This window comes from Xiphophorus hellerii, chromosome 9, assembly GCF_003331165.1.
Source record: "Xiphophorus hellerii strain 12219 chromosome 9, Xiphophorus_hellerii-4.1, whole genome shotgun sequence".
Lineage (NCBI taxonomy): Eukaryota > Metazoa > Chordata > Actinopteri > Cyprinodontiformes > Poeciliidae > Xiphophorus > Xiphophorus hellerii.
Genome location: NC_045680.1, coordinates 22,249,738 through 22,277,539, shown reverse-complemented (window position 1 = coordinate 22,277,539; position 27,802 = coordinate 22,249,738). Strand labels below are relative to the sequence as shown.

The 27,802-nt window shown below is 41.1% G+C and overlaps 1 protein-coding gene across 2 annotated transcripts; it reads right to left on the bottom strand.

Moving 5' to 3' along the window:
* Window positions 1-27,246, bottom strand: kdr (kinase insert domain receptor (a type III receptor tyrosine kinase)). 2 transcript variants are annotated; one of them, XM_032572769.1, is made up of 30 exons: window positions 26,952-27,246; window positions 25,549-25,642; window positions 25,253-25,455; window positions 24,954-25,075; window positions 23,195-23,363; window positions 22,830-22,969; window positions 21,431-21,605; window positions 20,178-20,298; window positions 19,908-20,077; window positions 19,098-19,251; window positions 16,508-16,628; window positions 16,277-16,388; window positions 15,242-15,577; window positions 15,004-15,150; window positions 14,794-14,919; window positions 10,837-10,943; window positions 10,349-10,481; window positions 6,520-6,624; window positions 6,312-6,425; window positions 5,520-5,608; window positions 4,284-4,431; window positions 4,111-4,202; window positions 3,882-4,004; window positions 3,036-3,147; window positions 2,857-2,956; window positions 2,665-2,770; window positions 1,462-1,589; window positions 1,302-1,386; window positions 865-950; window positions 1-753 (listed from the first exon to the last, which is right to left on the bottom strand). In XM_032572769.1, the coding sequence occupies exons 1-30, from the start codon at window positions 27,016-27,018 to the stop codon at window positions 537-539; spliced, it is 4,002 nt and encodes a 1,333-aa protein (XP_032428660.1). In that variant the 5' UTR covers window positions 27,019-27,246; the 3' UTR covers window positions 1-536. The 2 variants fall into 2 exon arrangements, with proteins under 2 accessions (XP_032428660.1, XP_032428661.1); XM_032572770.1 differs by having other exon boundaries at window positions 23,195-23,360.
* Window positions 27,247-27,802: the final 556 nt, after the last annotated feature.

The window sequence follows — 27,802 nt, the reverse complement described above, 5'->3', positions numbered from 1 at the left end:
CAGCAGGTGGTGAGTATTTTAATTTTTATAAAAACTAGTTACAATAAATTTAGGTTTAGTCATCTGCTTTTAATAAAAAAATACTGAAAGGAACGTGAATAATAGAAATGTACAAATGTGCTCCAAAAACACTGTTATGAGAACTGGCCATTCAATGTGCGGACAAAAGAAAGTTTACGGTACGAAAGAAAGGAGGAAAAAAAAAAAAAAAAAACGAAACTTCCTGACTTATTTATCTAAAAGGCCAGATTCACATCCTGCAGTAGAGGAAGTTTGTGGATTGTGCGTCAGGAAGTGGGCGTGTCCAGAAATGTCCATTCCTCCGGTTGTCCAAAGTGAGATGAAGAAAAACTTATCATACAACCGTCCTTGTTCTGCTCTGACTTGCTGCGTTTCCTCTTAAGTAAAAGCCCCAACACCACTGCAATTCCAGACATGTCTTCTGTCATTGATCCTCGACTGTAACACTCATGAAAAGGATAAATATTCTATACAGCGAGGGAACTCGAGGTCTAAGAGGTGAGGAGTGCACGGGGTCAGACAGGCGGCGTGCTGTAGCGGATCTCGGCGCTGAACTTGTCCGCCATCTTGGGCAGCGGAGGCTTCTTCTGCATGTTGTGCTTCATGATGACCTCCTCGTTTGCATAGATTGGAGTGTCTGTGTCGTCAGAGTGGTACCCTGACTGATATCCGCTCGTCTGATTGGATGACTCGGACGCCACGGACTCTTTGCTTTTGCAGCGGAGCAATTGGCTAAGAGTTCGAATCAAAGGCAATACGAATTAGGAAAGTAAAAGAAAAGGAAAACTACTCTATGGCAACAAAGTGTTATATATTATTATGTGATTTAGTGTATTCACTTACCTGAAACTGGGCGTAGTTGGGAGCTGTTGATTTAAACACTTTACTTCCTCTGGAGAGAAGCTCATCCCACTGTCTGTGTGACCCTCCTGCAGAAGAGCCAACCATTTTGAAATGTTTGAGTCATGACATAAAAACAAAACCCCATCAGGTAAGAACATTAAGACCACTGACTGCTGAAGTAATTAACACTAAATACCTCTTCACCATGGCACCTATAAGTACGTTAGTTGTATATAGCTTCTGACATTTGGCGTCAGAAGTGGGATAAATGAGCATGTGCAAGGATTTGAGTAAGTTTTGATGAAAGCCAATTGTGATGACCAGACAACTGAACAAGAGTATGTCCCAAACTTTGGCTGTTATGGAGTGTTTGCAGTTGGTATCCACTAAAATAAATTTAAAGAGGGAACAGAAATGAATGGGCGACCAGGGCTCACCATGACGCTGCTGTGCGCCAGAGGAATGTCTTCAAATGTCTTCACACTGAGAGACCGACTGCATCTCTTGCTCTGCTGGGACAGCCTGTGGACAAAGGACAGGTCAGTAAAGCACCACTGACACTAACCAGTGGTGGGATGATGAGAGAATCACGCTGACCCAAGGGATGATGGGATGTCGTAGTGGGTTTCCAGGGTTTCCCCATTTTGAGGGCAGCCGTAAGGACTCTTTGGCTCAGAGGAAAGTAGGCATCCTTCTGCTGTCAAGGGGATATAATCCTTCCCATCCTGGAGAGAAAGAGGATTTATATAGCATAACTTCAAACACACACTCACTTAAGCAATTCTGCAATTACAATCTTAAACTTGAGAGATAAGAAGCAACATACAGTGCTTGTCACGTTTACTCGAAGCTACTCAAATTTAACTGAGGCAGTTTTGTAGTTCATTAATAAGAGTTAATTCATCTAATGTAGTAATCAATGACTTCCTCTTTAAACTCACAAACACAACAATCTGTTCAAGTAAAGCAGACATATGTTGATCACAAAATACCTACTTATGGAAAATGTCCTATTTATATTGCCAAGAGTAAAAAGATTAAAACAACTGGAAAGAGGGGTAACTTGGAGTCATAACGTCTCTACAACAACCACTCATGCTTAGAGAGAATGACATGAAAATGTTTTGGGTTTTTTTGTCTTACCAAATCAAACATAGATATCCTTACTCTGCTTGTACTTTAACTGGAACCAAGTGCTTTGGTTGGACAAAACTACAGATACATTTTTAGGAACAAACTTCAGAGGTACCGATCAAACAAAGACTGTATGAAAGAGCACCTGCTCACTGCTGAAGGAAGAGTGATGCTGTGGGCCTGCTTTGGCCCTTGTCCAACAGCACCTACAAAAAGTGCGGCGCCGGTGATTCAGTTCAAAATAATTTCTCAACCACCAAACGCACTTGAATTAAAAGCTAGTTTTGTCTTTTGCAATAAAAGATTTCTCTATTTTAACACAACTTCCTGCCATTTCAACTCAGCTGCAAGCATCACCTGTGTTTCTGACTCTTCTGCTGCAAATGAAAGTCAGTTCATTTTTTTACCCTGAATTCTTGCACGTTTCCCAGATGTTTCGTTGCAGCACTCCATTAAACGGGTTCGAATTTAATCAACTGTGTTTTATAACAGAACCCACGGACAGCTGCGGCGATCACACAACAAAAAAAAGGAGACTAAAAATTCAACTGACTGTAATAAGTAATATGTTCACGATCTGACAGGTCAGCTTCCAACTCCTGGTGATGAAGATTTGATTAAAAAAGAAAATAAAATCAGGATGTTTTGGTTTTGTCTGGAGCAGACCTGTTGTGCACTGGCTTGTAGTAGATTTCCCAAATGTTCGACCAGTTCTGCAAACGTGGGCCTGTCTGTAGGCCGATCCATCCAGCAGTCCAACATGGTCTGGTATCTGTTTGGACCACAAAGAGGACGAGGGTTGAAGCCGAGATGTGCCGTTTTGTGCTCCTCCGTGGTTATTTTTCAGCTAGAACTCACATTTCGGTGGTGGCATATTCTGGAGGTCTCATCCTTGTGCCTTCCTTGAGCCTCCTGCAGAAAGACTCATCGATGCAAACACCCGGATAGGGAGAAGCCCCTGTAGGAGAGACAAATGGTGTTACGGAAACACAGAGGTCTACATGCATGCTGCAATGTGGGGTTAGAGTTAGGCTTACCCAAGGAAAAGATCTCCCAGAGGAGAACTCCAAAGGACCAAACGTCACTTTGAGTTGTATAGACTCTGTCAAAAATGGTCTCAGGAGCCATCCACTTTAGAGGGAGGCGGGCCTGTAATAACAGCAAAAATTAAAAGTTTTACTGAACCATCTACGAGGAGAAGCAGCTTTCAGCATCTATGCACCATAAATTTGGAACAAACTTCCAGAAAACTGTAAAACAGCTGAAACACTGACTTCCTTTAAATCTAGACTAAAAACCCACCTGTTTAGGATTGTATTTGAACGTAATCAATTACACATTTAATGATGGAACCTGACTTAATGTCATGGTCTGATTGTTGATCCTATATTGAAATTGCACAAAAATCCGTGAGGGACGACGGAGTCCCAGAGCAAAATTCTGTGAAAGAGGTGTACGGAGCCTTGTGCCAGAAACCCATTAAAATGCTGTCTACGTCGTTTTAAACTGTGTGATTGTGAGCATGAGTGGGAACAAAAATAGCAACAGGTATTTTGTTCCATATAACACAGTAGGAGTGTAACAGGTAAACCTTCTATGGATGCAAACTTGACTAAAAACCCACCTGTTTAGGATTGTATTTGAAATGTAACTTGACTTAATGTCGTGTTTTGATTGTTGATTCTATGTTGCATTGTGTTTCTGTGTTTGATATGATGTAAAGCACTTTGAAATGCCTTGCTGCTGAAATGTGCTGTACAAATAAAATTTGATTGATTGATTGATTGATTGATTGATTGATTGATTGATTGATTGACTGATTGATTGATTGATCTAGTTCAATTATATGATTTGAACTCCATGCGCGAGTTCAGAAGACTCACATCTCCCTTGCGAACGTAGTCTGGGTCTTTGTAGACATCTCTAGCAAGACCAAAGTCACATATTTTCACCACGTTATTCTCTGAGAGCAGAATGTTTCTGGCTGCTAGGTCCCTGTGAATGCACTGCAGAGGAAAGCAAAGTCAACTTGTATTTAAAGCACAGAAATGAAGACATCATGTCCTCCAGTTTGGAGGCCTAAATGACTGCAGAGAGACCAAATGTTCTTACCTTTCGAGAAGACAGGAACTCCATTCCTTTGGCGACTTGGAAGCTGTAGCTTATCAGGTCCTCCATTGTGAGATGGTCGTCAACTGAGCTCTCTGGAATCACATTTCAATGACAAAACTGCCCGCAACGAATGAAAACAGTGAAAAGAGGTGAGCGACCTCTTGTTTCACAACCTTGGTTAGGGTCACCGCTGGCGCATGAACCTTTGTCTTCAGCCGTTCCCGTGCAGATGTCCAGCTGGGCCACTTCCCCCAAACCGAGGTCCCCTTCAGTCACATCCTCATCAGCAGGCGCCCACCTCTGGCTACTGGCTCGCTTTCTCTGTTCGCCACAGAAAGATAATAAAAATACATTTTATTTTAGGAGCGGGATCAGTTACTTTTATTAAATAAACAGTTGTTTGCAGCGCTGAGCCATCACTCAGGCCATCCTAAAAAAAAAAAAAATCTGGGTCAAACTGCTGGCAACATCTCAAAGCAGACTTTCCCAGGTTTACTTCACACACCTGGATTTCATGGATGCAGACCAAGGATGAAGCCACTTTTCCTAATAATGAACACAAAAGCCCACTTGACCTCTGCAAAGTATCATGTGGGCAAATAATAAGGTGTTGTTTTTTTTGTCTCCTGCATTACGGTAAGATTGAACAAAAACGTATTTTATGAATTTGTTTGGCTACAATTGATTTTTTGACATCAAATTTGTATAGCAACACATCTCTAAACTGTCTCTGTGTTGTCCTGCGATGGACTGACAACCTGTCCAAGGTGTACGCCTCCTAACCCGCAGCCTTGCAAGAACAAGCGTGTGCAGACGTCTTTAAGTTGGAGCTACTGCATTTGGTCCGTCTTACTCCCAGTACTGGTTGGATAACTTTGTGCACCGTGGCCAAAATTATCCCTGGGCGGTATATTTGTTCCGTTTCTCGAAGCAGCACTCCTTCCTCTGTGCAATCGGACTCATCCAGATTTCCTCTTATTTTTCCCAAAAAGCAGGCTTTCTTTGCTTTGACGGCCAGCGGATTTCACCGTCATTAGCCGTTTTGGAACCAGCCGGGGGAAACGTGTCAAAATAAAATCAGCAAGCGACATGCAAGCGACATGGACGTGTTTCAGCTGAGTGGAAATGTAAACAGCCACACTGCTGCGCGTGTATCATGGTGTCAGGATTTTCTCAAAGCGGAGCGGTGAGTTTTCCTAATTTTTGACAGCAAAAGATTTCTACTCGATGTAGAAATTTGCAGTCGTGTTCGACTCCACAGTTTTAAATAACTAAAAAAAGCTGTTCTTTACTATAACATACTTTTAAGATGTGTGGCCAATGTTGTGATTTTTTTTTTCTGGGCTGCAGGTAACCACATTAAAGTGCTGGCCATGTTTTACTGGCTGCAAGCGGGTTACGTATCTCACCTTGTAAGGGCTGTACTCTCCACGCTTGCTCTTCAGGTAGCTGGATAGATTTCCATGTTTGCAGTATTCAACAATCACCATCAGCGGTCCTGCAAGGGGAAACGTGTGAAATTCATGAAGGAAAAAGAAAGCAACGCCTAAAAACTGCAGGTGAGGCTCATGTCTGCGTTTTAATGTCCATATTTAACAAAGGGTGGTGTGCAAAATAGAAGGTTAAAAGAAAGTGCAACAAAACATTGCATTCACCAAAGGAAAAAAAATATATACGTCATCTCCCAACTACGAGATTCGGATCTCGTAGTTAGTTTCACTCAATATAAAACAAAAATAACCATAGAGTTGTAATTTAAAAGAACTACCTCATAAACATAAATATGGAAATGAACAATTAGACTGGCATGATTTAAGATTTAAGATGGTTTCATCCTTTCCAATGATATAAAAAAATGTCTTGTTCTACAAAAGGACAAAGAAAAATACCAACTGGTTTAGACAATGAACAATTTAGACAAATGAACCATACAGCTCCAAGTTCTTTTGGATCTTCGTGAGTCATGTTGGTGCCATTTTCTTAAAACAACAATATCATCTGCATACATTTGAATTTTACAGTTAGAGGATGCAGACTTTCTCTTTCTTCCCTTAAAATACTTTACCGAGATCTGGGAATATGGCTAAAGAACACATTCATCTCAAATAGTATCAGGTTGTGGAATACAAAAAAAAAGAAAAGGCTATATATTTATACACAAAAAGACATTCTTGATTCATTATCGACGCATCCTGACTCACCCCCGGGCTTGGTGCAAGCTCCCAGCAGGTTGACCACATTGAGATGATGTCCAATGTGGATGAGAATCTTTAGCTCTGACATCAAGGCGCGATATTCACTGGTTGTAGCTCCCTCTGTAACAAAATGAAACGGCTCCTTATGTCTTAAGATTTCTATTGTAGTAAGAGCTTTTTTTTTTTTCCCAAGAAAGGAAGAGAAAATACTTACCTTTCAGCATCTTGACTGCAACCGTGGTGCATGTAGTAGCTTTCTCAATGCCAAAGGCGGCTGCTTCTACAACCTGACCAAACGCCCCTCGTCCCAGAGGTTCACCTTCATCAAAAAGTAATAGCCAGAGACGACGGTCAGTATTTGCTGTGGTATTTATTGGTCTTCATCATCTGTCTAGAGGGCATGAAGCAAGATTTGATGTATTTCCAAGTAGGATTTTACTATTTTTAATTGACTGTAAAGAATTCCTTTCCTTCCTCCCTTTTCTTCTTGTGAAGGAAAAATTTAGTAGCAAAGTTTAAATAAATTTGAATGTACACTTTATGATGTTTTTATTAAAGGTTTGCACTCAGTTGCAGCTCAACAGGACATATGCTCTTCTGACCCTCCTCAAATAAGTGAAGAACAGGGTGTTCAGCAGTTAGAAATGTGAGACATGGCTAAAGTGATAAGCCTAGGTTGTAGAAATTCAGTTTCTAGTATCTGTTTAGCCATCAGCAGAGAGGCCTTTTTGGAGAAACGCCTAAAGTTGAGCTGTGAATGTGTATGCAACCCTGCTCGACTGAAACTTACAGATAAGTAACGTATAGATTTTTACCTGACACTTGAGCCAGGGGGTGTGACTAAGTAATGTGTGATGTATCCTATGTAGATGAGGGGACGTTCAGCCCCAAGTCAGAACTCATCCGATTCTCAGTGAGATGTGAGCTTTGTATGTTTTCTCCATTTGCAAATGTTAAATAAAGCTGTGTTTGTTCTCTTTTAAAGCTGAAGTTTGGTCTCGAATTTTGTGCAACTTAACATTCTCAGTGTCCAACTTAATTTCCTTCCTTCCTCCCTTCGTTTCGTCCTTCCCTTCGTCCTTACTTCCTTTTTATCTTAGCCCATTTAAACCCAAACTTTTACCAGACATGAAAATATTAAAATCAGATGTCATTTATAGCCTTTGAGCTAATCAAGGGGAAATCATTTTAAAAATTGTGGGAAAATATATGAAAAAGTGTGTTTTATGATCGGTCACAATTGTGACCGGTGGGATAATATGGTGTTCTTACTAAGACGAGCTAAAAGAGCTTTTTCCAAATAGAAAAGATCATAAAAGGTGAACATTGTTTCTTTATTTGAATATATCTTGTCACAGCATTACTTTAGTGCAACATTTGCTCTGTAAAGTACAAATTTGACTATCTGTATATTCTAAACAAGGGTAAATTTGAGAGCTTATGCATAATTATATTGAACTTCAGTCTGTTGTAGTGTTATGTTATCACATGAACATAGATCATAAAGATAACCTCTATAGTAGAAGCCTTCATTTACATTACTGAAAATCATGAACATCTGTCAGTCACACTGTCATACAGTAATAAACTTAGTCCAGGGGTCTTAAACTCCAGGGACTGAGGGCCCGTGTCAGGCATCGTTTCCATCCGTTTCTGCTGTGGTTAGCAGGACTCTGGAGAACTGGGCTGCATACTGAGGAGATGATCCATTTGATTCAGGTGTGTTGGACCAGGGACACAGGATACTGGACCCCAAGGCCTGGAATCAAAGGTCAGTAGCTCCTTCTCATTATTTGTTGACTTTGGTATTCTTCAGTTTTGGGTTATTTCATCCCCTCCTTACTTTCCATGATCTTTCTTGAAGCACTCAATGTGCAATAAAGCCTTGAATTTCTCCCAGGCATGTTGGGTGCAAAAGCAACATCTCTGGAAACGATCCTTGCATTGACTGACCAGTCTTGGTCACATCTTGAAGAAAAGTGTCCATTTGAGATCTATTTCCATGACCTACTGACTTTGTGCCAAACCTTTGCATAAGATAATAAGCCACAACCCATGAGAAGGTGAGCAAATTGGTCGTCCCTCCTACGACACATTTGTAAAATAATATCTAAAAGGTAAATGGCCTGTACTGTACTAGTTCTTTATCAAGTTCAAATGACCTGAAAGTGCTTTGCACCACATTTAATCATTCACCCATTCACACACACATTCACACACTGATAGCAGTAAGCTACTACATTGTAGCTACAGCTTCCCTGGCACAGTTTGACAGAAGTGAGGTAGTCATACCCTGGCACCACCGGGTCCTCTGACTCCCACCGGCAGGCATGGCGGGTGAATTGTCCTCTTGATCAAGGTCACAACGACTGACACAGACAAAGTGGGGCTTCCAGCAGGCAACCCACCAGTTACAAGATGAACTCCAACCTCATAAGCTACCATCACCCTATTTACAGGCACATTCTTGAGATGGGCCACCACCACGTCTTGGACCTGATCATGATTCTGTAGCTTGAGGGGTTTTGGACATGAAGGTCTCCTGTGCTCATTGATCTATTTGACATCAGCCTCTGTGTAGTTGTTTCTCATCTTTGTTTCTACTGTGAAAATATTGTTGTCTTTCTAGAGGACCAGCGGTTTCTCATTTGTGTTAGAACCTCATTTGAGTCCTCTTTATTTTTAAAGGGTACATCAAGGAGGCAGTTGTCCCTTCATCATGAACTTTGCAGGTGCTAACTGAGTGCCACATGACTGGTGAAGGGTCAGATCATCCTCTTGACCCATGAATTGATCATATGCATTCAAAATCGGGCATGGAAAATGGCCTCTCTTTCCCTTATAGTCCATGTCTAAGCCACCACTACTAAAATCAGTAAGGATTCCATCTTTCTCATAACTACTTTGTCGTATACTTTGTCTGGGCATCACCAGGTCTAACAGATCAAGAACCACACTCAAAATGAATCTTAAAAAGGAAGAAGTTTGGAGTTGGAAGAATATGGTATGTTTTTAAATAAGCGTACCTACAGTAGGTCAAATGTATTGTCCCACCGGTCACTAGTGTGACCGTCAACATGTTCACACATCCTGCTCACACACCAAACCAATTTTTGTAAATGCAAAGGTGAATATCATAACTAGACACTTTAAAGATGATATGCACCAAAAATCTTTGTCGTATGTTTATTTAAACATACATTACTAACCTCTTCTTTGGGAAGTTTGTGATAGTCTTCCTCTCGCCAAGGTGCAACCAAGACATAAGCAGCTCTGGTCATGTGATAATTTACTCTAAACATGTGATGCTGCATCAGTATTATCCACACACTCTAAACTTTCAATATTTGCTGAACATTAACTGAAAATTTTATCAGTAAGCTTTTTAGAGTCCTTAAAAGTGAAGTTAATTTCTTGGTCACTATTGTGACCGGTGGGTTTAAATGGGTTAGTGCCCAGCTTCGTTTCCTCCCCCCCAAACTCCATCCCTTCATTTTCTATGGCTGCGCTATCTTTGCGGCATCACGGATGATCTGCTCCATGTTCATTCAGTGGGGAAGAGGCAACGTGCAGCACGGACAAGCCGAGGCAGGGTGACAAATATTCTGATGCTGAGGTTTTGCATCATGAACACTGGAAAATTCTTATAAGATTATCTGAATCCTGCATGAATATGAGGATTTCCTGCTTCATGCCATTTTTCCTCCTCTCTCCCTTTTGGAAATCAGGTCATCTTTTATCCACTCGAACACAAACAAAGGCAGAAATTTTGGCTACTGTGCCGTGTGATTGCGTAAAACTTTTTTTTTTGTCATTGCAGACTGGTCATCAACTACCTCAATGGGTATTGTGTTGGGGTAACAAAGTGAATGATTCGAGTTTGATCATACTGCACTTGATGTCCTAAATTAAAAAATAATGTTCTAACAACGTGATGTGATCTGGATATCTGATGAACTCTTGTTTTGGTTTTAATCAAAACCGGCCCGTGGCGAAGGACTCTTTCTCGATGTTCCACAGACTTAATGACGATCACATCTTACCGAGCTTCAGCCTGTCTCGAGGAAATTCCCATTTGTTTGCGTCGTATGTGAGCCTCTCACACTGCTCGTCCATGGGCATGTCCTCCGAGTCCAGGATCATGGACAGGTAGCCGGTCTTCAGGTCTGTAGTTGGCTGGAAAAGCGAAGAGGAGATGTCAAAAAGGTAAACTAAGAGTTAATAAGCTGCTGTTTGTCTCAGCTCTGCCTTCCCAGTACAATAAACTGTCCAGGCAGGTTTCCAGTGACTCAGCTGCTGATTCTGATAAATGAGGCCCAGTCGCTGTTTGCAGGCTTACGTGACTTAGGGGAGCTGAGTGTGGACCCGTTGTTTCTGGACACAAAAGATAGTGTCCTCCCAGAGCCAAACCAGTCGCCTCTAATCAATCATACATGCTCTGCGATTGTCGCTGCTTGTGCACATGAGCGTGCTCTGCTGATTTTTTATTTTATTTTTCTTAGTACTGACGGGAGAGTCAAAGGTTACTTACTCTCTTTCGCCCACGGATGACGAAGACGATCAAAAGCCAGAAAAACATGGCTATGACCACCGAGCCGATGGGAACAATCAGCTCCACGTTAGTCTTCTCCTCTGCACCTAGAAGACACACAAACAAACTACTGAAGGGGCAATCCACAGGTACAAACCAAGCCCGGCGACTGAGTTTAACGACCAGTGTTTGAGTCAGAATGTCGATGTGGCATTGCGTGATAGTCAGGGAGGTTTTCGGTCATTGTATTTGGCTCGTACGTCTGAACGTCTGAGATCTGGTCGAGGGAAGGAGACTGCTGGAATGTGGACTGTAAGCAAACTGATATTTTATCCAGTCATAACAAATACCCCGGAGTCAGGGCGAACGGCTTTGGCCAAAAACAACTTGGAAAAGGCCTATCAGACACGCAGTAGGGTGTCACTACAAGCTACCACAGACCACATCTCCACTACCAAAATGTTTTTTGCGGTGGGGGGGTCAGAAAGGGCTGAAGGAGTCGTGTGTATTCTTTCGTTTTCTACGGGAAGGGTGGTCTGGGACAATATCAGGGGATTTTTCCCCCCCCCCTTCATTCCAGATCCTTTTTTTTTTTCTTCTTGTGAGGAACAATTCATACGTCACTCCTGTGACTGATTGGAAGGACAAAGAATATTATTCACATAACTCCATAGATAAGGTCACAGTGTTTCTTTTGTATTTGTCTCATAGAATATAAGTACATTGTAGGCCACATAGTTACCACTCGAGTTACACAAATTTAATCTGTAGCTGAAATATGTGCTTAATGGACAGATATTTTCCACTGAATAGCTGTCAGCAATAGGCATATCATTTCACATTTTGGGTGACGGTATAAAGATTATTATATAACTCAAAATAGTACAAGAACACGTCTGTTTTCTCAAGAACTCCAGCAACATATTGTGCAAAGAAGACGATAGGGGTTTTTTATTTCTCGATGTGAAAAGGTGGTGAAGATTTTTACCCCCAAAACATTTGAAGTTGTAACTTCTTCAGTTCCAGAAACTAGAGGCGCTTGTTGTGGGGCTGAATTCAAATCTATGTCCTGCTTTTCCTATTTTTATTTGTAGAAAGAAACGTTGAAAATCATGCATTCTTTTTTTCTTCCACTTCCTCCACAATATGTCAAAATGTGGAAAAGGAAACTGCTCTGGAAGAGATCGACGACTAGATGCTTGTTGCAGCAGACGCACTGCCTGATTTCTCCAGAACGTTTCACACACTGATTGATTTTGATTTTTGTAGTGGATCCTCTTGGGTCTGGAGAGAGAACTAAATCAGCTGTGAGCATGTCGCACCGAAGAACCTCAGACCAGAGATTCTCTTTTCAGAAGATTGAGCAACGTGAGCCCGGGTTATTATCTCTACATGCACCAGAACGGAGCTGTGAGATCCTTTAACCTGGTCCACCTTCTGCGTACAGGGACAGGATCACGTAGGCCCTCCTAGTTAGCACGATTGTTTGTTTGTTTGTTGCTTTTTGCTCCGTCTCTGCGTTCAGGACAGAAAGGCACAGACAACAGAGCCGAGGCTGAGGCTGGGGCAGGGCTGGCCTCTCCCTTTGTCCTGCAGTCTCCTCATTGTTTTGGATTCAGAAACTCCCAGGAGGATGTGCGTTAACTGGGCCAACTTCCTGTCATGCGGAAGCAAAGTTATTCTTGCTCTCTTTGATATCAAAGATGTTATAAGTGTAACGTGAAGTGGGAAAACCTTGACGTCAAGGGATAAAAATTAATCACTTGTGGGTGTTTTCAAAAGAAAAGAAAAAAAAAGATAAAGGGTGAAAATTTTTCTCATTAAATTTTCCCTACTGGGAGCCATGGGTGCATCACTGAGCTGGCTAACTGGGCACAGGTCCCAGATGCCCAGTGGGTGAAGGGGCCTCAAAGCTTTTATGCAAAGGGACGAATAAGGGAGACTGAAAGGAGGAACTATGAAGACAGGCTGAAAACAATCACAAAAAGATACAAAATTCATACAAGAATAATAAGTCATTTATAAAGCTGACTGATAAAGCGATCAGCTGCATTTCAGGTCATTCTGAATGTTCACCGGATTCCCATTTGGATCTAGGTGTGAACTTTGACTGGGCCAATAAAACAGGGTTTGACTCAGAGTATTACAAGCCTGGCGGGCCACCAGGCTTTACTTGTGCCTCCACCAGGCTAAACATTGCTTATTTATTTCAGTCTTTTTCAAATGTTTCCATTTTTAAAGACTTTATAGTTGGTGTTCAGGTATTAATCTTCCAGTCTTTCAATAACGTGATTGTCAAGTAATATTTTCAAATTTCCTGTCAACTTTTAAAAAAAAATTTACTCAAAAACTCAACGGGTCGCAGGATGAATGACTGCCCTAGAGCCCAACCGCCAGGCTTAGCAAGTTTTCTGGAGGACACCTTGAAAAGATATTAATGTACTTTGATCTAAGCCACTCCTACAGGTTCCTTAACCCTCCTGTTATGTTCCGTGTCAAATTGACGCGTTTTAAAGTTTAAAAATATTTTTAAAATACTTGGAAGGTTTTTTTTTGCATGAAACGTTTTATATTTGTCTTAATGGGTGCACTCTACATATAAATTGAAAATTTATTCATTTTACACATTTGTACCAACTCTTAGGTCTACTTTTTACATAGATACTGTTCAGGTCAATTTGACCCGGCAGCCAAGTTAAAGTGCAAAAAAAGATTTAAAAATGTCCAATTCTATATGTTTCCTTGCAGCTATGAACCATATTTCACCACACACACACACACACCCACACGCCCACACACGGCCACACACACACACACACAAGCCCACTTTCTCATTATTCTCTTTACTTCTAGGAAACTGTGAGTAAGCAGGTGTTCATACAACTTTTGACGGGAACCTTTTCTGTTCCTGTGGACTAACTCCACCCACTCTGAGTGACACTCAGCAGAAGTGGAGGAAAACATAAATACTCTCTGCATGACTCATTTGTATTAATTTCAATCAGAGGGTCAAATTGACCCTGAACAGTATGTGTGTCTCAAGTTAAATTATAAAGATCACTCATTGAAAAAAAAATAAATGTAATATAAAATTTTTTACTAAAGATCAATTTCAAGGAAGTTATTGTTTTTTTGTGTCTAGGTTTTTTTCAGTGGACATTAAAAATGTAAATTCCATTTTTTATGTCCAAATGAGTAAATGAGCAGGTTGTCGTCATTGATCCTTAATTTGTGAGAAATAATAAAACATCATTGCACAAATATTGATTGAAATGGTTAGTATTGGAGTTAATAATCAGATACAAAAATGTTTTGGAGGAATCTTTTGGTTTCTGACACTATTGCATGATTAAACACTCCCCGGGTCAAATTGACCCAAGAACATTATTGCTGTACCTCAGAAACGAACATAAACAGGAGGGTTAAGACTGTCCTGTATTTAGCTTCATCTATCTCCCCAGAAACTCTGACTGACTGCTCTGTTGATGCTGAAGAAAAAGCTTTGCCTCAGCATGATGCAGCCACCACTATGTTTCACCATCAGGATGGTGCGTTTGGGGTAATGCACATTTAGTTTTCTGCCCTGCATAGGTACATAGACCAAAATATTGAATTCGGTTGTCATCAGACCAAAGCTCCTTTTTTAACTTATTTGCTATCTCATGTCACCTGCGTGGTTTGTGGCAAATTATATCATTTTTATCAACAGCAGTTTCCTCTTGCTGCTCCTTCATAAAGGTCAAATTGCATTAATGAAGCGTATGACTGATAGTTGACCTCAAGATAGATTTTTCTGAGGTGTGGATTTCTTACAGCTCAGAGTATAAAAACAGAGTACTCTTAACATTTTCTTAAAATAAGCTCCTATATCTTCCTGAAGAGTTAGTTTAAGTTAGTTTGGTCTTATTTCATCTTGGCGAAGAAGCAAACTGCATTTGGTACCAGCGGTAGACTGACCTTCAACACTCAGATAGGCCTGTGCGGTGTCACATCCACGGCTGTTGCATGCCGCACACGCGTACAGACCGCTGTCCTCCTTCTTCACACGCTGAATCATCAGGTTGTTTTGTTGCAGAATCACTCCTGGAAGCAGCAGATGAACAGGCTTGGTGCATTAAATGTGGTGACTTGTGAGGCGGCGGGTGTGCGGGGCAGCGGTCGTCCCACCTGAGCCCTTCTCCACCGTGTGGTTGTTTTTGGTCCACACCACTGTCGGGTTTGGCGTCCCAACAGCGTCACAGCGAAGGACGATGGTCGCACTCACGTTGACCTTTTGGTCGGTGAAATTGTTGCGTATTCTTGCAGCCTCAAGATCTAAGGAAGTCAAACGTGAGAAATGACAAGGAGTTATTTCTGACTTTCATCAGCTTCTCTATGTGATCTGCTTTCGGCTCGATTCGCTAACCTTTGAGGAACAGCTGGCGGAGAATGCAGGTGCTCTTTGCTGACTTGATGTTCTTCACCTGGCAGGCGTACAGGCCCTCATCCTGACGGGATGCGTTGGGCAGCATCAGGTCCAGGGTGATGTTGCCCTGGAGATTGGACAGCACGGCCTGCGGCAGGGGCTGCAGAGTCAGCGAGCGGCAGGGCCGGGTGGACTCAGCCAGCTCTGATGGGGACAGGTTAGTGACACGGAACCAGGCCAGTTGGTCGTACAGCAGATTGTCCGCTTTACACCGTAGGACCACGTCGTCCTGCTCCATAGGCTTATCGGAGGGAGACATGATCACCTCGAGGTCACCTAAAGGGGCACAAATCGCAGATCAGACAAGTAACGGTGCCTTGCAAAAGTATTCATTTTGTCACCTTAGAACTACAAACTTTAAAGTATTTCACTGAGATTTTTCAGCATGGGAAGCCCAAACCCCAGTCCACTTGAAATGGAAGCAAAAGGAAACAAAATTTTCAAAAACAATTGACAGCAAGACTCTAGCAAGTGTGTGAAGAATTTTTATGCATATCAGGGATTCACGGTATATCGGCACTAACATTAGTGCTGGCCGATATTAGTTGTTTTTTTTGTTTGTTTTTTTTTACATATCAGCGTCGGTCCAATAAATAAAAATGGACCGGTATTAACAACCAATATTTATTTCCATCTTGTTGCAGTTAGTATCTGTAAGGGAGAAAAGGAGTTTGGTCATGTGACAGTGAGTGACGCAGCAAAGGATTGTGGGAATTTTAACTGAAGCAGAGAAGCAGTGAAGTGTGGTAATTTTTTCAAAGTGTCAAAAGGGATATTGAAATATATAGGATATACATCATGTCGGTTATCGCCCATGGATGACTACTATTTTGTGTTGGACACATAAAGTTACATTGACGTTTGTGGTTTAAATGTGACAAAATGGTAAAATATTAAAAATGCACTCTGCCAAAACTGAGCTCAGATTTAGCAACGGCTGCATGAAACAAACACAAGAGAAGACACAAATCTTACGTGTGACACGGAAAAAGATGTTCCTCGAATCCCTTCCTACTTTGTTGGCAGTCTTGCATCTGTAGAGGGCATGAGTCTCTGCTTTCTGAATCTTCAACGCACTGATAAATTTCTACAAGCAAAGAAGTTCACTTTAGTTTGCAGTTTTTATTCCATATTTTCACATGACAAAAACTAGGGACTCATGGGAGATATAAGATGGAAAAAGAATGTAACCGGTGAATTATTCACATTTTGAGTTCGATCGACGCTGTCGGTGACTTCTACTTGGTCGCGAACGCCGCCGCCGATGGAGACATTTTTCCAGGCTGTGCAGTTCCTCAGCAGCTCCTCGGTGTTGTTCAGTCCTGGCCTGATTCACAGAAAATAAAGCATGTGTATGTGAATGAATGAATGATTTATTTATAAGGCGGCTTTCACTGATGTAGTCACAGAGCACCGTACAGGATTTAACGGTAACAAAAATCCAAGTCACAGGACATAGAATAATACCAATAGATAAATACACTGGCGTCACTTCCTCCTCTGCTTTATATATGAGCGTTATCATTTTAAAATCTGTTCTGAATACTACAGTGAGCCAATGTAATGAACATGAAACGGGTGTTATTCTTGTGTTAATGACACAAGAATAACAAAGTTTACAACATTGAAGACTTGTAAACTTCAGTGTTTACAAGTCATAGAGACTTGTAAACACTGAAGTGACGTCAATAGTTTTTATCGAGGTAGCATGGATAAAAAAAATCATCAACTGAATATGAGAAAAAGATATAAATGGTAAAGAATATCATTACACTGTGTTCCAAATTATTATGCAAACTGAATTTAAGTGTCATAAACAACATTTTTTGCTGTGCTATTGAATTTATAGATTTTATTGTGTGTCAGGGCTCTTTGAATCACTATAATTGATTTCAGAGAGCTGGTTGAATAGTTTGTCTGCTGAGCTCAATTAAAGGAAATCTACTTAAGAAGGATGTTCCACATTATTAAGCAGGCCACAGGTTTCAAGCAAAATGGGAAAGAGAAAGAATCTCTGCTGATGAAAATCATCAGATAGTGTAGTGCCGTATGACAAGGTATGAAAACATTAGATATTTAATAAAAACTGAAGCATTATCGTTCTGTGGAGAGATTTGTGGCTGATTCAGAACAAAGATGGGTTTGTACAGATAAAGGCAAAATGAGGAAGGTTTCTGTTAGACAAATTCATTGGATTAAGAGAGCAGCTGTTAAAATGCCTTTACAAAGCAGCAAACAGTTATTTGAAGCTGCTGGAGCCTCTGGAACCTCAAGGTGGAGGATCCTCCAGAGTGCATGGACCTACTATTCGGCCCCTAAACAGAGCTCACAAGCAGAAACGGTCACAGTGGGCCCAGCCGTACATGAAGATTAATTTTCAAACACACTTGTTCACTGATGACTGCTGTGCAACCCTGGATGGTCCAGATGGACTTAATGCTGCACATTCAAAGAATGACAGTTTGCAGTTCTTTATAATCCATAAAATGTTTAGAAAATCTGCTGTGCATAATAATGTGGAACAGTGCATTTTGAGTTTTTTATTTTTGAAAAAAATACTGTTTTCATGGGGAGCTTTGTTCAGTAAAATTAGATTTATACTGTAATAGTTCATGACTTGAAAATTATACTGACCATCATTTGCATTGACCATTTAAGAAAATCTGAGAAAATATCACTTGCATAATAATCTGGAACACGGTGTATAACCCAAGTAATGCTTGCTGGGAGTGATACATAAAATTAAAGTCTCAAGTGTACCAAGTAACAAACCTTGGGGAACCCCACAAGTTATAGTTTCATTAGACTTTACAGAGCAGCTCCTCTCCTTTAAATAGGAGAAAAATCCATCCAACAAACAACCAGAAATAACAGCCAAATGTCAGAGCCTGCTGACAAAAATATGACAAAAATGCTGCATCCATAGTATCAGTAACTTTGATCAGGCCAAATGACCAGTATTTGAGGTCATCAAAATGTCACTGCAGAATGTTGCTTCTGAACACCAGAACAGAAAAGGATTTATTTATCTTTAATCTCAAAACATCAAAAATAGTTCTACTTGAACAAGTTGTACTTTAGTGAAAAATGGCGGAAAACTTATGAGTATTGTCTCAAACAAGCCTGTAAAATTGAAAGATAACAGGAAAAAGAATGCACCCAAGAGGAGAGACAGCTCCAGCAGGGAAACGCGCTTTCTTTTTAAAGTGACTCTGACAGGAACAACAGGAAATGTGGATCTGGACTGAGGAAACACTCGGTGGTGTAGGCAGAAGATAAGAAGCGAGCTGCCGACCTTCTCTGGTCAGAACCTCATCTCAGAGGCACACAGACTGTCTTCTTTCTGTCACCACTTGCCAAATCACTGCTGAATTCACTGAGGATGTTGTGTAACCCGCAAAAAAATAAAAAATAAAAAATTTTTCAAAAGATGTCCAGGATGCACGTGGACAAAGCTGCGACCCAAAACTGGCCGAAATTACAATAATTGTTGTGCGGATTCTTGTTTGAGCACGTTTGAGAACATTCTGAGTCTCAATAATTGATGTTGTTCTAAAAATGGACACTGAGGCAGGAACGAATCACATCCGCTGATCTGCATCAAGGTCAGAGTGCACTCCCATTGTGCCGTCTCGTGCTTCCATCAACATCACGAAAGCAGCTATTCCTCCGGTAAATCAACACGTTGTTGACAGGGACCGTCTGAGGGGAAAAGTCACCGCAGCTCGAATTCAGAAAAACAACTCTCTCCTCTCCTCCATACAAAAACACGGGGTGATAGAAAAGGGTGACTTACAAGAAGGCCCAGGGACAGTCTTCCTTGGACATCCACTGCCACTGGATGTACTCGGGTGTGGGAATGCCGCGGGCGGTGCACCACAGGGTGGTGCTTTTGCCATACTCGTACTCGTCGCTGTAGCCGCTCCCTTTCTCGATTATCTTAGGAGGCACTGGAGAGGACAGCACAGACAAGTTTCCAGCGCATCTTGACAAAACAGGGTGTTGTTAAAAAGTATTTGCCCCTTTATAGATTTGCCCCACCTCTTTAGATTTGCTTTTAAGCCATAATAAATGAAACACTGAACAATGTTTTGATGTGTAACAATGGCACAAACCGTAATGTTTACTGGCTTTCTCAATTGTTCTATGATTTTTTTTATTTCTTTTGTAAAGGACTTTGAACTGCATTGTTGCTGAAATGTGCAATAATAACAAACTGATTGATTCATTGATTCATTCATCATTAATTGAAGTGATTTCTTAATTCCTCGAGTCTGGCTCTGATCAGGCCTGGATGTGGTTACTAGAACTGAACAAAAAAGTTAATCAATTAAAAATAAGGAGAATTACATTTCTTTTTCTTTATTTTTTTTATCTACATACTCATTTTCCACTTAACAATCACTTAACAATCAAAGCCACCATTTGAAAAACAGTCAGTGTGATTTTAAAATTGATTTAACAATTTAAACATTTTCAGTTCAGGGTCACAAAAAAACTCAAAAACAGAAAAAAATCTGCAAGGCGACACCTGCCTTGCAGATCATCATTTCAGCCGAGCTGAAACGATGAAGAGGCAAAAACAACAACAACAACAACAACCTACCATTGACCTGCAGCTTGAAGGAGCGTTTCTCTTCATGTTTCGTGATCTTGTTGGTGAGGACCACAGTGTAGGTCCCTGCATCGTCCTCAGTGGCTCCGCGGATGATGAGGAGGTCACCTTTGTGTTTTATTCTGTAGTTGTCCTTGACAAGAGCTTGGCCGTCTTTCAACCTGTCAATATATCAAAGGAAATATTAAAAACAAATTGCGGGAGAGACAATTAATTTAAGAGGTGCATCCAAACCCCATCGAGGTGAGCCTGCGGACGTACCACTTCAAGTTGGGATCGGGGTAGGCCGAGTACCTGACGGGGATCTCTGTGGGCGTTTGATCGTCCACGTTCACTTCCCACACCTCTGGCCATTGTTCTGTCATATCAATGAAGGGCATTTCTGCCGAAATAAACAAATGAGCAGAGTGTTACCGTTCTATTGTAACCAACCTCACAGGAGCATTTATGGGGAGTATCAACTGTCAACTCAGTTGCAAAAAGTGCAGTGTCTTGTGCTTCATTGTGTTTTGATATTTTATGTGAAAGACGAACACAAAGCAGCTCATAATTGTAAAGCAGGAAAAAACGAGCAATATATGTTTTTTCAAAATAGTTGGAATAAAAAAATCTGACGTTTCTAAACAAACTTTTATACCGTATTAAAACTGAATATTTTTAAAAGACAGTTATAGAGGGTTTTTTTTTAGGATGGTTTGGTTCCTCCAGTTAGCTTTCTTCAAAACAGAACTAAGAAATATAGTATTTAGAGGATATAAATAGTATCTCTGTTTTTTTTTTTTTTGTTGTTTTTTTTACATAATTAGGTTTGTTCCAAACAGAACACATTCATGCAAAGAATGAGAGTCATTTTTAAAGAAGCCTGTGAGTAAATTTGAGGTACTGGATGAAAGAAAACAACTTAGGGGCAGGAAAACATTGTTCAGTCGACATGGTGCAGCAAAAACATTCCCACCAACTCCAAATGGGATTAAAGTTCAAACTTTTGGAATGTGAAGATGATTTTCACCAGAATCTCAATATGCCATTTTTTTTAAAGGAGTACGTTTTCTTGTTGTTACAAAGTTAAAAAAAAATTTTACCCCATGAACCACTTTTTAACTTGTTTTAATCAAAACATAATATTATGCATTGGTAGAACTGTTGCCTTGCAGCAAGAAGGTCCTGGGTTCAATTCCCGGCCCGGGGTCTTTCTGCATGGAGTTTGCATGTTCTCCCTGTGCATGGTGGGTTCTCTCCGGGTTCTCCGGCTTCCTCCCACAGTCCAAAAAACAAGACTGTCAGGTTAATTGGTCTCTCTAAATTCTCCCTAGGTGTGAGTGTGTGTGTGCATTGGTTGTGTGTCCTGTATGTCTCTGTGTTGCCCTGCGACAGACTGGCGACCTGTCCAGGGTGACCCCGCCTCTCGTCTGGAACGTAGCTGGAGATAGACACCAGCACCCACTAGGGACAAGGGTGTAAGAAAATGGATGGATGGATGGATGGCGACAATTATATGCTCTCAAAGTACCCACCAAAAACTGTGACATATGCTGAAGCACTTTTCTCCATCTGCCCACTGGAAACTGTGCAGGTATAATCTCCAGAGTGATCCACCGTGACGTTCTCCACTACCAGCGTGTTGGACAGATCCAGAGAGTCCCACAGCTTCTTCTTGTGGGGTACGGTGTGGAAACCTCCGTCTGAGCTCTGACGTGGGAACACGCAGCAAACAGATAGTTGGTGTTTTGAAACGGGCGACTCACAGCCACCCAGTATTCTAAATTTGTTTCTAGAATCTGTTTCTGTTTTGCAACGTTAAAAAGTTCTGCTTACTCACAGTGCCTCATTTTCTCACTTGACAACAAAATCAGAATGTTTTATTCAGATTTCAAATAATGCGTACTTGTGGAAAGTGATAACTTTAAAGTTTTATTTTTCATAAACAAATCTGAAAAGTTTTGTTGTTTGTTTTTCTGTCTTTAGCTCCTCGTACTCTCATACTTTTAAAGGAAAACAAATTTCCCCCGAGTGATCACCAGGTCCAAACGAGTGCAGAACTATCAAGACGTGGTTTTACATTGACGGCATGTGAACAACACGATAAATGAGTTAAAAAGTTAATGCAGTGTTGTTGCTAGCTTTCTGGATGCCCTAAGAACAAATCCTTTGTGGTGGGATCATTTCTCGTATTTTTATCGTTTGTGTATTTGTAATTTTTCATGTTTTTAATTTGTTCAAAGCGGTATGTTTTTGCTTAAGTAGTGGTTAACATTATGGAAAATGATGCTCTGCTATGTTTGTTTTTGTCTACAACAGTAAAATAATTGAATAAGAGTGCGAGCGACGTGTGAGGACGATCTCTTCTTCTCTTTTCCAACACAGGCGTCTGACCAATTTGAGACAGGAGTACAATAAAATGGGCAAACCTGATACTTTTGCATTGCTTATATCTATTAACATACTTCACGTATATTTGTTAGCAGGATTAATAAAAAAACATTTTTCATGAACCTGCTCTTTTGGTGTCCTAAAAACTAACCTTGTCTGAGTCATTTTTGCGTAGAACAACAAAGAAATTTTTCAGTCTCTATCTGTGACCCAAAAGACCTGCAGCCAATTCCAGGACTTTTCATATTTTTACTTGTAACAAGTTTTGAAAACCAATGCATCATTGTCCCTTTTCCTCACAACCCTCTCTGAACAAAACACGTGGTCACCTTTGACCTGCTGGCGCACAGACGGACCGACGGATTCCTGAAAGCAGGAAGTCCCGAATATTTGCAAGATAAGGAGGAAGAGGGAAACAGATTTCCCGATTTCTGTCTCTGTTTCTGCGCGTCGCTCTCGGTGAGTCAAACCGGTTCCCACCAGGATGACTTCACCGCAGATCGACGACAACGGCACCGCAGAATCAGAGACTTGGGGACTGACCAGGACCCCTCCGGAGTGCGTCCAGTTGAACTCGATGCCCACGTTGAGCTCCGTGCTGGCCGTGCACGTTAGCACCAGCCTCTCCCCCACAGACAGCCTCTGGTGAGCGGGGGTCAGGGTGAGGTGATAAATCTTGTATCCTGCGGAAAAGGGAGGGAAGGCACGACAGTCGCGGACATGCTATTGTTCTGCTGAGGCTACACACGCTCAGGACAGGCCAAGTCCAGTCAACACAATGTCCCTGCTCACATGCAATCACCCTAATTCTGTCTCTGACCAGATCTTATATTGACATTTCCAGAACTAATATTTGGATCTATTTCTCTGCACTGATTTTTTTTTTGCTGTTGTTGTTTTTATCTTACCAACAACAGCCACGATGTAGAGAGGGGACTTGAATATCTCACTCCCAATCCGAGTCTGGCAGGACACGACTCCAGCGTAGCTTATCAGATGGGTCGGTAAGATGAAACCCCTCTTGGGATCCCACACGGATTCCTTCCCATCTGGATGGATCTCCTTGACTGGATACTTCTGACAAACAAAGAAAGTTAATCAATTCTGAGTTAAATAGGTAAATAAAGAAAAGGAAAGCCTGAATTACAGGCGAAATACTGATTTTGACCACACTTTAGGAATCTAGTGTAATTTGGAAATCAAATCTTAAAGAAAAAATATAATAAATTGCGTTTTAGTTTTGTTTTCGGGCCAATTTTGTGTTAATGTTTCTATGGAAACTTCGTCACGTCTTCATCTTTTTAAATAATAATTTTTTATTTATTTTTTTTAAACTCTGGAAAAACAAAAGGGGAATTGTCTGTTTTTGTGAAAAAGTCTTTTTTTTCCCCTACAGATTTCTATTGTTTCTGCTCTTTGGTTTCACCAAAATGCTCTAGTTAATTGAAGTTTTTTTTAAGTACAGAAAGCAGTTTTCAATGAACAATAAAATCAAACCGACTCTATTAAAATATACTGAGCAAATATCAACTTTTTTTTTAAACAGCACCAGTGAAAGACATGGGGAAGCATCGTTGTGATGATGTGCTTCTTAAAGAGACAGTAGCCCATTTTAAGGCGTCTTCTGAGTCTTTTGTCATATATGTAGCGTTTTCACAACAACTGCAGGTAACGTAGGTACTTGATCATGTTATGAAATACATAAAACCTCCCTTTAAATCACGAAGAGCCTGATGTTTGGCAATGTTACGGTAGAGAGCCGAGTTTATGGTTGTATCAATTACAGCCGGTTGTTCAGGCTGTGAAGGAGCTAACCACTCACTGACCGCCACGCTACCACCGTAGCCATGTTAAGTTATATAATGTTCCTTTTCTACTCTGTTAGGTTTACAGCACATATAATGGAATGCACACGTCTCAAAAAGATTCACTTTTGTCCTGTCGATCCACCCAATATTCCAGAAGTATTTGGGAATCAATAATATCTTTACTGGTAGATGTGAGGCTGGTTTTTGTGTTTTCATAGTTCAACTTAGTTTTTGCGTTGGAACTCTCCCATTGGTGACTTTTTTAAAATCCAGCCTCTTTTTAATCGTCGAAGCAGGAACTCTGACCTTCTTTTGTGACGTTCTGAACGAGCCGTTCCTAATTTTTTCTTAACTCAAGCCACGACGGGTTTGCTTTGTGTGACCTTTTAGCTCATTTCAGGAAGCCAAACAAGTTCTATTTAAGCGATTTGCTGATTATATCTTGCTGGTAATAATCAGGCTCGGGTGTGGCCAGTCAAAATGAGCTCAGCTTTCCAAAAGAAAAAAAAAAAAAATGTTAAGCTAAAGCGCACTTGGGTTAATGCAGCCAATGACCTAAAACGGACTGATAATGCTCAGTTTCTTCTCATTGATATAAACTGACTGATTGCCAGTTAAAGCCACTTGATGGTTATTGTTACCGCTCAGGGTGGAAAAACAATCATTAGCTTTAGTGGGCACTTGCTTTTTCACGCAGGGCAAGGCTGGTTTGGATGAGTTTCTCCACAACAACAAAAAAACAGAAATCGTCATCTGAAAACGCTGTCACTGCACTTCACGCCCTACAAATGTGGCTGCGTGTTGTAAATGCTTATGAATGTCAGTGTAAGAGATTGAAACAGAAGGGAGTCGTCCTCACGGTGTTGAGCGTGACGTTGAGATTCTCCACCGAGCCTCGGCAGGGTATCACCACCCGCTCGCCTTCGCGAATGAAGACTACCTCGTATTCCTTTTCAGAGGGCACGAATGGTACCTTGGAGTCTGAAACAAGACAAAGTGAAGATAGTCAGTATGCTTTAAGTATAAACTATGGCCCACTGAGATGGGAGGCAGGACTTTTCTGAAAATGTGTCTAAGAAAAGAGCACTAGACGGGTCTTTTGCTTTGACTTTACAATAAAACGACATGAGGAAAAAGAAGTGGAACAAGGAGTCGTACCACGGACGAACACATAAACCGCTGCCGCCGTCTTGCCGTCTTCGACTTTCAGGTCTTTATAGTAGCAACGATACTGTCCGGTTTCGTTCACGGTCGCGTTGGTGATGGTCAGGGTCGTGCAGAAAAGTCCTGATCCGCTGCAGTCGCTGGTGGAGAGGCGAGCGCTCACAGGAGGGTTGGACCACACCAGGCGCTGCCGACCCCTGGCAGAACGACACGCATGCAAGACTTTCACCGCTTTTACCGCATACTCTGAACGGTGACGGGCGAAAGAACAATGATGACGTTGCACAAACCTGCATGTTAGGTCGAGGTTGTCGGATTTGTTCATCCGGTGGGTGCCGTAGATGTTGAGCGTTGGTGGATCGGGCGTGAACCGGAGCTGGAGGCCTGGAAAGAGAAACAGGGATGTTAATGAGGGCAAAGACTGTTTCAAAAGGCAATCAGCCCTCATAGGAATGACCTGGAAAACCCACTGAATGGCATTTAATGCTCCAACATGGTTGAAAAGGAGAAAAGACGTCTATCAATGTCTGAATGTGGTCAGAGTTCATCAGATGGGATTATTAATAACTGAATGCGAGACAAAACATCTGGGCTGACAGAGTCTTGTTTTCAGCATGTTTTCTGGGATAAATAAAGACGAGAACCAACCAAGTCAAAGTGGCCCTAATAAAGATACGCAAGGGCCTGCAGTGTGTGTTGGGTTTGAAGTGGAGGCTGTAAGGTAGAAACTGAAAGCACAATCAAGAAAAAAAAAAAAGAAAACATTTTTCCATTGTAGCGTATGTTTTCAAACTGCTGTTTTAGGCCATTTTTTCCAGCGCCGCAGAAAATGGCGAAACTGTGTCAAAACAGGAAGCGGGGGAAGATGGGCTGGGTCGGGCTCAGTAGTCCGGCACAGTGTGACCCTAGGTGGGGGTTCCTGTTACAAAGGATATAGGCTGACCGCCGCCTCACTCTGCGGCCCTAAAGGACACATTTTTACTGTATGGAAAAAAAAAATTGTATTGTAGGCCAATCAGAACCTCAGCACATGATTTCTTTGTGATTGTGAAAGCGACATAAGGACCAGGAGGTCACTATGAAATGATTCTCTATAAAAAGAAAACTTGTCCTTCCAGAACCATACATATAGATTTAACCCATTGGGTCAATGCAGCATAGATTTTCTAAATTAAATTTTTTGTCTTATTTGCATTGTTCTTGGCTCCATTGCCAAAGAGACTTTTGAAACTCAATGGGAGCATTTGTGATAAAGTAAATTTAAAAAAACAATATACACAACATAGAAGGTTTTTAGAACAGACCCGTGTAGTTTTAGCCACATTAATCACATTTATGCATTTATAGCAGAGTAGCCATATCAAAAACAAAATTTAAAAAAATAGATGACTGGTCACAAATAATGTTTCTTTGGCAACAGGTCTGAAAGTTAGAAAATGCTCCAAAAACAAGACAAAATAGTTGTGATGATCTGACATCAAAACACAAAACATCGACATAAAAGGCAGCCAAGGCTTAAACAAGAGACAAAACGACTAAATATGCTGAGTAACTGGTGCTATGCAGTCAATAAAGTTTTAAAAAAGTACCTGAAACTAAAGATTATTATATTTCAGAGTACTTACAACCTATGTGACACTTTTCATTCTTCATTGTAGATAAAAAAAAAGGTTTTTTTATTCCATCATCTTACCAGCTACACCAGATGTTTCCAGAAAAATGCCCAGCAGCAGAAGAAACGAGACCGCCTGCTTCATCATCGGGCAAAAAGCAAGGACTGAATCCTCATCAAAGTGTCGACAAAAACTTCAGAGCAACAATTAAAAAAAAAAAAAATAAAAAAATCAAACTTCCTCATTATAGGAATCCATGATGAAGCAACGAGGTTTTCTGTTCCACTTCACACAAAGTTCGAGAGTCATGGACACGGCCAGCGGTCAGCGCGCAGTGCAGGGCGCCTGTGTGTGTTTCTCACCGAGCCGCTGCTGCTGAGGATGCAGAGAGGCGCCTCAGCGAGAGGAGAGGCCCTCAGGGAGGGAGGGGCATCTGCAGCCACACAACACTCTGCTGAACCTGTTCATTCAGCCTCATCCAGACGTTTTCAAGCTGCCTCATCAAAACTGGAATGGTTGTCTCATTTGCTAATCCGCCTGGGCTAATGTAGTCCAATTATAGTGCCGTTTTGTCAAACATAATCCAGTCCTTACACTGACTAAACTAATGAGTAAGATTTACTTTTTTTTAAAAACAAATCCTTGTAGCAGTTCGCACTAATATTTTTTAAGTAAATGCAATTACAATAAATTCAAGTACACCTTAATCATCTATGTAAATAACCCTAAGCAGAAAGCGAAAGATTGTTGCATAAATTAGATACATTTCATTTAGTTCATCTAAATCTTGTTGCATGTACTTAATCAAAATACGCAAAACTGATAGATTTTCTGAGTTTGCCGTCTTGTAATAAATGGGGGAAAATGTCAGCCTTTGCAATATGTAAGGCTGTAGATCAGCGTTTCTCAAACGTTTTCAGGCCAAGGACCA